The sequence below is a fragment of the Oncorhynchus keta genome, chromosome 37 (genome assembly GCF_023373465.1).
Source record: "Oncorhynchus keta strain PuntledgeMale-10-30-2019 chromosome 37, Oket_V2, whole genome shotgun sequence".
NCBI lineage: Eukaryota > Metazoa > Chordata > Actinopteri > Salmoniformes > Salmonidae > Oncorhynchus > Oncorhynchus keta.
In genome coordinates, this window is record NC_068457.1 from 28,949,418 (window position 1) to 28,959,279 (window position 9,862).

The window sequence follows — 9,862 nt, forward strand, 5'->3', positions numbered from 1 at the left end:
AGGCCAGGCTGACAGGGCATGGCTCTAGGCCAGGCTGACAGGGCATGGCTCTAGGCCAGGCTGACAGGGCATGGCTCTAGGCCAGGCTGACAGGGCATGGCTCTAGGCCAGGCTGACAGGGCATGGCTCTAGGCCAGGCTGACAGGGCATGGCTCTAGGCCAGGCTGACAGGGCATGGCTCTAGGCCAGGCTGACAGGGCATGGCTCTAGGCCAGGCTGACAGGGCATGGCTCTAGGCCAGGCTGACAGGGCATGGCTCTAGGCCAGGCTGACAGGGCATGGCTCTAGGCCAGGCTGACAGGGCATGGCTCTAGGCTACAGGCTGACAGGGCATGGCTCCAGGCTAGGCTACAGGCTGACAGGGCATGGCTCTAGGCTAGGCTACAGGATGACAGGGCATGGCTCCAGGCTAGGCTACAGGCTGACAGGGCATGGCTCTAGGCTAGGCTACAGGATGACAGGGCATGCCTCTGAAGCGGAGTAATTCTGCCTGTGAAGTCATTCCTCAGAAACAAATGATCCTTGCTGTAGTAGGAGTGTGATTGACCTGTGATGTCAGAGGTTCTGGTCCCAGCTTATCTCCTTTTGGCGCTGTTGTGGAATCACCTCTCCCCCCCCCAAACTCTCCTCATCCCTGGGTGTGTCTGAAGTGGCTTCCTCTTGTCTCCTCTCCATCTCAACCAATACTAAGTCTGTTTACCAGCAGTTTGCTATTTGAATAATAAAATTATTTCACTATTACAGAAAAGCAAAGTATTTTAAACTATTGCGGTTCTCATCTTCAGTGAGGCTGCCCCTCCTCCCAACAGAACAGGATGTCTGTGGCTTAGTGATGAGTCAGAGGAGCTGCTGCTGCTTGTAAGTGTTGCGTTTAGAGTAGTCCTCTTATCACACCATCAGCCCTACATTCTCAACAACCTTACTGGCCAGGATCCCTGAAGAAATCAACCTTACTGGCCAGGACCCCTGAAGAAATCAACCTTACTGGCCAGGACCCCTGAAGAAATCAACCTTACTGACCAGGACCCCTGAAGAAATCAACCTTACTGGCCAGGACCCCTGAAGAAATCAACCTTACTGACCAGGACCCCTGAAGAAATCAACCTTACTGGCCAGGACCCCTGAAGAAATCAACCTTACTGACCAGGACCCCTGAAGAAATCAACCTTACTGGCCAGGACCCCTGAAGAAATCAACCTTACTGGCCAGGATCCCTGAAGAAATCAACCTTACTGGCCAGGACCCCTGAAGAAATCAACCTTACTGACCAGGACCCCTGAAGAAATCAACCTTACTGACCAGGACCCCTGAAGAAATCAACCTTACTGGCCAGGACCCCTGAAGAAATCAACCTTACTGGCCAGGACCCCTGAAGAAATCAACCTTACTGGCCAGGACCCCTGAAGAAATCAACCTTACTGGCCAGGACCCCTGAAGAAATCAACCTTACTGACCAGGACCCCTGAAGAAATCAACCTTACTGACCAGGACCCCTGAAGAAATCAACCTTACTGGCCAGGACCCCTGAAGAAATCAACCTTACTGGCCAGGACCCCTGAAGAAATCAACCTTACTGACCAGGACCCCTGAAGAAATCAACCTTACTGACCAGGACCCCTGAAGAAATCAACCTTACTGACCAGGACCCCTGAAGAAATCAACCTAACTGGCCAGGACCCCTGAAGAAATCAACCTTACTGGCCAGGACCCCTGAAGAAATCAACCTTACTGGCCAGGACCCCTGAAGAAATCAACCTTACTGACCAGGACCCCTGAAGAAATCAACCTTACTGACCAGGACCCCTGAAGAAATCAACCATGTTGTTTTGGTCAAATAAAACCCGCACACACAGAACACACTCATTTCAATCTTATCTATAACGCCTTGTCACTTAACCTGCCTTCATGTACATATCTACCTCAAATAGCTCGTACCTCTGCACATTGATCTGGTACTCCTGTATATAGCTCCATGTTGATCTGGTACTTCCTTTATATAGCTCCACGTTGATCTGGTACTTCCTGTATGTAGCTCCACGTTGATCTGGTACTTCCTGTATGGAGCTCCACATTGATCTGGTACTTCCTGTATGGAGCTCCACATTGATCTGGTACTTCCTGTATGGAGCTCCATTGTGTATTTCATTCCTCTTGTTACCATTATTTTTAAACTGCGTTGTTGGTTAGGGGCTTGCAATCAAGCATTTCACAGTGAAGTCTACACCAGTTGTATTCGGCGCAGGTGGCAAATAAAATTTGATTTGATTTGAAATATATGTTTGGGCTTCTTACTGTCAAATTGCAGTCTACAAATATTTGTATTATCAGCCCGCATCTGAATCTAGTTGATGATCCCTGGAATAGACGGATGAAGACGAGAGAAAGTCAAACTAACTGAAGGCGAGGCACCAAGTTGTCTCATCTCGCCTTGATATTGCTTATATCCCAAACGGCACCTTAGTCCCTATTTAGTGCACTACTTTTCACCGGAGCCCCTATAGGGAATAGGGTGCCATTTGAAACACCGAAATAGTCAGCTGACTGCCCAGGGCAGTACTCTTCCCTGACCTGGCTCCTCACATGGCTCAGTCTCACTGCTGTTCCTCTTTACTATAACTCTGACTACTGCTGTCTGCCTTTCCTCTACTATAAGACTGACTACTGCTGTCTGCCTTTCCTCTCTACTATAAGACTCTGACTACTGCTGTCTGCCTTTCCTCTCTACTATAAGACTCTGACTACTGCTGTCTGCCTTTCCTCTCTACTATAAGACTGACTACTGCTGTCTGCCTTTCCTCTTTACTATAAGACTCTGACTACTGCTGTCTGCCTTTCCTCTCTACTATAAGACTCTGACTACTGCTGTCTGCCTTTCCTCTCTACTATAAGACTCTGACTACTGCTGTCTGCCTTTCCTCTCTACTATAAGACTCTGACTACTGCTGTCTGCCTTTCCTCTCTACTATAAGACTCTGACTACTGCTGTCTGCCTTTCCTCTCTACTATAAGACTCTGACTACTGCTGTCTGCCTTTCCTCTCTACTATAAGACTCTGACTACTGCTGTCTGCCTTTCCTCTCTACTATAACTCTGACTACTGATAAGACTACTGCTGTCTGCCTTTCCTCTCTACTATAAGACTGACTACTGCTGTCTGCCTTTCCTCTCTACTATAAGACTACTACTGCTGTCTGCCTTTCCTCTCTACTATAAGACTCTGACTACTGCTGTCTGCCTTTCCTCTCTACTATAAGACTCTGACTACTGCTGTCTGCCTTTCCTCTCTACTATAAGACTCTGACTACTGCTGTCTGCCTTTCCTCTCTACTATAAGACTGACTACTGCTGTCTGCCTTTCCTCTCTACTATAAGACTCTGACTACTGCTGTCTGCCTTTCCTCTCTACTATAAGACTCTGACTACTGCTGTCTGCCTTTCCTCTCTACTATAAGACTCTGACTACTGCTGTCTGCCTTTCCTCTCTACTATAAGACTCTGACTACTGCTGTCTGCCTTTCCTCTCTACTATAAGACTCTGACTACTGCTGTCTGCCTTTCCTCTCTACTATAAGACTCTGACTACTGCTGTCTGCCTTTAAGACTCTGACTACCTGTCTGCCTTTCCTCTCTACTATAAGACTAACTACTGCTGTCTGCCTTTCCTCTCTACTATAAGACTGACTACTGCTGTCTGCCTTTCCTCTCTACTATAAGACTACTGCTGTCTGCCTTTCCTCTCTACTACTACTGCTGTCTGCCTTTCCTCTTTACTATAAGACTGACTACTGCTGTCTGCCTTTCCTCTCTACTATAAGACTCTGACTACTGCTGTCTGCCTTTCCTCTCTACTATAAGACTCTGACTACTGCTGTCTGCCTTTCCTCTCTACTATAAGACTGACTACTGCTGTCTGCCTTTCCTCTCTACTATAAGACTGACTACTGCTGTCTGCCTTTCCTCTCTACTATAAGACTCTGACTACTGCTGTCTGCCTTTCCTCTCTACTATAAGACTCTGACTACTGCTGTCTGCCTTTCCTCTCTACTATAAGACTCTGACTACTGCTGTCTGCCTTTCCTCTCTACTATAAGACACTGGGTTTTATATCTCTCTCTCCACATAGATCACAGACCAGTTATAAAACATTGGCCACCATCCTTTATTTAACCAGACAGGTCACATTGATGTATTTTCCAAGTGAACCAAGACAGCAGTATACATAGTTAACGCAACATAAAACACATCTACTAGATCATTAGTACTTGTTTATCTGCTATGTACATATGTTTTTTTCCTTTTTAGGGTTGTTAGGGGCCTCCCTTGGCCTATAAATAGCTGTTGTTTTTAGCTGACGTTTTCAAATATCCAAAACGAAATAACACATTCTATGATACAGTATTTTACAGTAGATTTTGATTTGAGCAGGGTTCGCCAGGAGTAGCACAGTACTGAGTTGTGTCAGGAAGGGGAGGTGTCGGTCGCCATCGGGCTGTAAGAGGGTGTCGCTGGCTGCCTCACGTGACGGTGCTGGGTGGTTCTAAAGCTTGGTTCACGTGACTGGACGTTCCCTCCTGGTATTAAGGACATGAAAGGGAGCGATACTGTCCGACTCCTGCAACCTGCTCCGAAAACAGGACCAAGAATATGAAAAAAGATTAAATAACCGCCATATAAAAGGGGACCGAATAAGAGGAAAAGGAAGGTCGATCTTTACTTTTCGGGGTTGTTGTTGCACTGCCTGGACAGCTGCTTTGGACAAGCGGTGTGTGCTATCCGTTAAACTGAACTCTGGACTTGAAACATGACTCGAACATGTCCATTCCTTGTCGGGATCGCCTGCTTTGCGATTCTTGGTAAGTGTTAATTATAGTGGTGGTCGATCGAGGACGGTTACTGAGACGGAGGGGGAAATGAAACGACGTCATCATCTCCGCTAGTATTATATTATCGTGTAGTATGGTAATTTGTTAATTCGGCATAAGGAAGTTAGACATAAATAATAATATAGGGGCCTATGACATAAAGCATATTCTTTTGTTTTTGGATATACGTTTTATTTATGGACGTTTCGGTGTAATGTTATTTTTTTTCTCTCTGTCGTATTTGTACACAACATGTTGATTTCGTCATGATGTCCAGGACATGTTGTGTGACAAGTGAATCAAATGGGAACAGACAAACGGGCAGTTTGTTTTCCTAAAATCAACAGCGCGTCTGTCTCTCTGTCAACCCATTGTTCCGGGAACGCTTCACGTGACCGTAGAGGTGCTTTGTGTGTTGAAACACTGGAGCCTCTATGACCGACCATTAGCTGGCCGCTCATACTGAGTGACACGAACACACAGATGTGTTGTCAACCGACTATAAGCCTGATGTAGTTGTGGTCTAGTTTTTTTTCTACTGTTTTGTGGAAGGTTTGTGTGCTGTGCTGCTATTCACGGGCCAGGTCACAGGTTCATTGACATTTGAAACATTGTCCCTTGCCTTTATTTTGTATTTAATAGTGATAAGATCCAGGCCTACATAAGAACTGTAATCGGGTTGATAATGTGTGTGTTGTAGTCAACCTGTGATTACAGTGTCTCTACTGCCGTGGAAACAGTATTATAGTGTTATAGTGTGGTTGCTCTTTGTTTCAGTGTTGTCTGTTTTGCTATCTCTTTGTGTGTGTGTGTGTGTGTGTGTGTGTGTGTGTGTGTGTGTGTGTGTGTTAGGGAGGACGTGAGGCAGGCAGGGTTATGTTTAACTACTGGAGTAAAACTCCCTGAGTCATCATCACACTGGTGCATGAGGCACAGCAGGGCCTGTTGCTCTCTGCTCTCAACCAGGCCAGATAGTTAATGGACATTAATAACCCACTGAATTCTGTTTTCCTGGGACCCAAGCTTAGGAAAATATGCAACTATACATAAATATCGGTATATTTCATTGCCATTATACCTAAAATAAATGCAATATAGACGAACACCATTAAAACGCACATCTGTCTAGATTGGAACTGTTGCTGTTAAAATTCAATAAATAATTTTAATTCTGAACTGGAACAAACTGATTGATCACATCACACAGATGCAGAACAGACAGGCTTTTTGATAGGGCAACCCTAAGTAACAGTACAGATAAACACGAAAAAGGATCAGGCCTACGGTACATCTTACTGTAGAAATGATCAGGCCTACGGTACATCTTACTGTAGAAATTATTAGGCCTACAGTACATTTTACTGTAGAAATGATCAGGCCTACAGTACATCTTACTGTAGAAATGATCAGGCCTACGGTACATCTTACTGTAGAAATGATCAGGCCTACGGTACATCTTACTGTAGAAATGATCAGGCCTACGGTACATCTTACTGTAGAAATGATCAGGCCTACGGTAAATCTTACTGAAGAAATGATCAGGCCTACGGTACATCTTACTGTAGAAATGATCAGGCCTACGGTACATCTTACTGTAGAAATGATCAGGCCTACGGTAAATCTTACTGTAGAAATGATCAGGCCTACGGTACATCTTACTGTAGAAATGATCAGGCCTACGGTACATCTTACTGTAGAAATGATCAGGCCTACGGTACATCTTACTGTAGAAATGATCAGGCCTACGGTACATCTTACTGTAGAAATGATCAGGCCTACGGTAAATCTTACTGTAGAAATGATCAGGCCTACGGTACATCTTACTGTAGAAATGATCAGGCCTACGGTACATCTTACTGTAGAAATGATCAGGCCTACGGTACATCTTACTGTAGAAATGATCAGGCCTACGGTACATCTTACTGTAGAAATGATCAGGCCTACGGTACATCTTACTGTAGAAATGATCAGGCCTACGGTACATCTTACTGTAGAAATTATTAGGCCTACGGTACATCTTACTGTAGAAATTATTAGGCCTACAGTACATTTTACTGTAGAAATGATCAGGCCTACGGTACATCTTACTGTAGAAATGATCAGGCCTACGGTACATCTTACTGTAGAAATGATCAGGCCTACGGTACATCTTACTGTAGAAATGATCAGGCCTACGGTACATCTTACTGTAGAAATGATCAGGCCTACAGTACATCTTACTGTAGAAATTATTGTTGAAAGAAAGTCTAGGTTGGAGCTGTTGCTGTTAAAATACAATACATATTTTATATTCTGAACTGGAATAAACTGATTGATCACATCACACATATATAGACCAGAAAACACACATGCAGTCCTTTTCTAGTCTATATCTGTGTGATGTGATCAATCAGTTTATTCCAGTTCAGAATATAAAATATGTATTGTATTTTAACAGCAACGTGTCTATTCTGGGCTCATGTTTTTAGACAGTGTAACACTGAGGTCATTCTCAGCCTTGAAACTTTATCTGTACTTGTTTTTTAAGTACGCCAGAGTTGAGAAGCCTGACTCCCATCAGTATGTGGTGCCAAACAGGACCAGAACATCCACTGCTTTCTCAGTCAGGCACGAGACCGCTTCCTGCTGTAGATGAGCAACCCAGAACTGTGTGTGGGTTTGCCTCAAACAGCGTAATGCTTCAATCAGTTTATTCAGTAAAGAATAAAAATGATGACTTGTCTTCATCTTTATTGTTACTTAGGGTTGCACTATCAGTAGCTAACTAACTTGCTTTGACGATGGTTGGCTATTAGCTGTGTACAAGGCCAGGGGATTGTTTGAAAGAGAAACTCACATCTACTACTATGAGAGTTAGTTAGTACTCCCATATTTCTTTTATAAAATGACAGCAATGCCTTGCTAGCTGAATTACTTTTCCACTGTCGAAGCGATGTTTCCTGAAGCATTTCAGCCCTGCTCTGAAAGAGCTCCCTGGGTTTACCATCATGCTGTGGATGTTTGCTCAGGACATGTCGTTTAATTAATTTGTTCCTTATGCGAGACTCATTACTAAGCACTTTAACACACAAAATACATTGTGGGCGCTCCTCGTTATTAGTTTGTATGAAAGCGAGAGAAACTCATCGCTGTATATGTGTTTCATGACAATTGAGCTCAGTCAGAATTTATGGCTAGTTTAACGACGTTTGATGACAGCTGGCGAGTGAGAATATCAAGTCATTGGCTGACGGCGCATCATCTGCTGCTGAACTACAGCGCTGCATCGTGTTGGTCGCGGAGTGATCTTCAATTAAAACTGCCGAAAAAAACGATCCGGTAAATCGCAAAGCACACAGGCTTCTTCTCCCTCTCAGTCGCGCAGCTGCCAAACTGAGCAGAGACCACTGCATAATCAGAAAGCGCACTGAACAGAGAGAGGCAGATGCACTTGGCCAAATCAATTCCAGTAATTAATGAAACCAGAGCCCGCATCAGGCCTCGTCAGGCTCCCTGCTCTCGAAGCTGATGACCTCATCTTAGGTAGACAGGGTACGTCTTAAGTGGCACCCTATTCCTAATGTAGTGCACTACCTTTAACCAGGGCCAAAGGGGATAGTGCACTACCTTTAACCAGGACCTATAGGGGATAGTGCACTACTTTTAACCAGGGCCTATAGGGCTGCTCAAAAATAGTCCTGGTCAAAAGTAGTGCACTATATAGGGAATAGGGTGTCATTTAGAATGTACTCTTAGTTCATCTGACATTCATTCTGTCTGAACTCAAGTGCTGATTTGGATGAATTGATCGTCTGAGGAGAGAAAGGAAGCCTGTCTAGACTACTGAGGCACGCTCACGCCCTCTGGTCAGGCACTCCTTAGCCACACACTAATAACCTGACCTTTAACAGCATGTCGGTAGACACATATTTAACCCCTCGACCTCTGTGTCCGTTGTGGTAGCCAGCAGGTGTAAATGAGTCTGAATAGTACACTATATAGGGTGTGCCATTTGGAACACAGAGTAGGTATTAATAGTCTGTAGTAGGCTGTGTGCCAGACTAGAGGGTTGGTAATACAGGGGGTTTGGTAATGGTACATGTGAAGGAGGAGGGAGGAACCTGCCAGTTTTACATCTGCACTGTCGTTACATCATCACAGGAAACATTCTAGAACTCCTCTCATGCTTGGAACTGAACTGCTAGAACTTATTCTGGTCGTACGGACAGATGACGATGCTTCTCAGCTGTGGACGTGAGGGTTCTGGATCATGTTGTAGTCATGAGGGTTCTGGGTCATGTTGAGGACGTGAGGGTTCTGGATGATCATGTTGAGGGTTCTGGATGATCATGTTGAGGACGTGAGGGTTCTGGATGATCATGTTGAAGACGTGAGGGTTCTGGATGATCATGTTGAAGACGTGAGGGTTCTGGATGATCATGTTGAGGGTTCTGGATGATCATGTTGAGGGTTCTGGATGATCATGTTGAGGGTTCTGGATGATCATGTTGAAGACGTGAGGGTTCTGGATGATCATGTTGAAGACGTGAGGGTTCTGGATGATCATGTTGAGGACGTGAGGGTTCTGGATGATCATGTTGAGGACGTGAGGGTTCTGGATGATCATGTTGAAGACGTGAGGGTTCTGGATGATCATGTTGAAGACGTGAGGGTTCTCTATGATCATGTTGAAGACGTGAGGGTTCTGGATGATCATGTTGAGGACGTGAGGGTTCTGGATGATCATGTTGAGAACGTGAGGGTTCTGGATGATCATGTTGAGGACGTGAGGGTTCTGGATGATCATGTTGAGGACGTGAGGGTTCTGGATGATCATGTTGAAGACGTGAGGGTTCTGGATGATCATGTTGAGGACGTGAGGGTTCTGGATGATCATGTTGAAGACGTGAGGGTTCTGGATGATCATGTTGAATCACGTGAGGGTTCTGGATGATCATGTTGAAGACGTGAGTGTTCTGGATGATCATGTTGAATCACGTGAGGGTTCTGGATGATCATGT

General features: G+C 44.9%; 1 protein-coding gene and 1 long non-coding RNA gene across 21 annotated transcripts in view; one reads left to right on the plus strand and one right to left on the minus strand.

Annotated features, from left to right (window-relative positions):
* Nucleotides 1-872: 872 nt before the first annotated feature.
* Nucleotides 873-2,277, minus strand: LOC127916855 (uncharacterized). Of its 20 annotated transcripts, none has more exons than XR_008096346.1 (4): nt 1,229-2,274; nt 1,136-1,197; nt 1,043-1,104; nt 873-1,011 (listed from the first exon to the last, which is right to left on the minus strand). It is a non-coding gene; the product is annotated as an uncharacterized LOC127916855 (long non-coding RNA). The 20 variants fall into 20 exon arrangements; XR_008096344.1 differs by having other exon boundaries at nt 1,043-1,073; nt 1,105-1,197; XR_008096343.1 differs by having other exon boundaries at nt 873-1,197; nt 1,229-1,755; nt 1,787-2,277.
* A 2,260-nt stretch (nt 2,278-4,537) lies between these two features.
* The window catches only part of lamp1a (lysosomal associated membrane protein 1a), a 37,289-nt gene continuing 31,964 nt past the window's right edge, over nt 4,538-9,862 (plus strand). Inside the window, exon 1 of the mRNA XM_052500187.1 lies at nt 4,538-4,853. Coding sequence (XP_052356147.1) covers nt 4,802-4,853 — 52 coding nt within the window. The 5' untranslated portion in view covers nt 4,538-4,801. The remainder of the gene's footprint in view (nt 4,854-9,862) is intronic.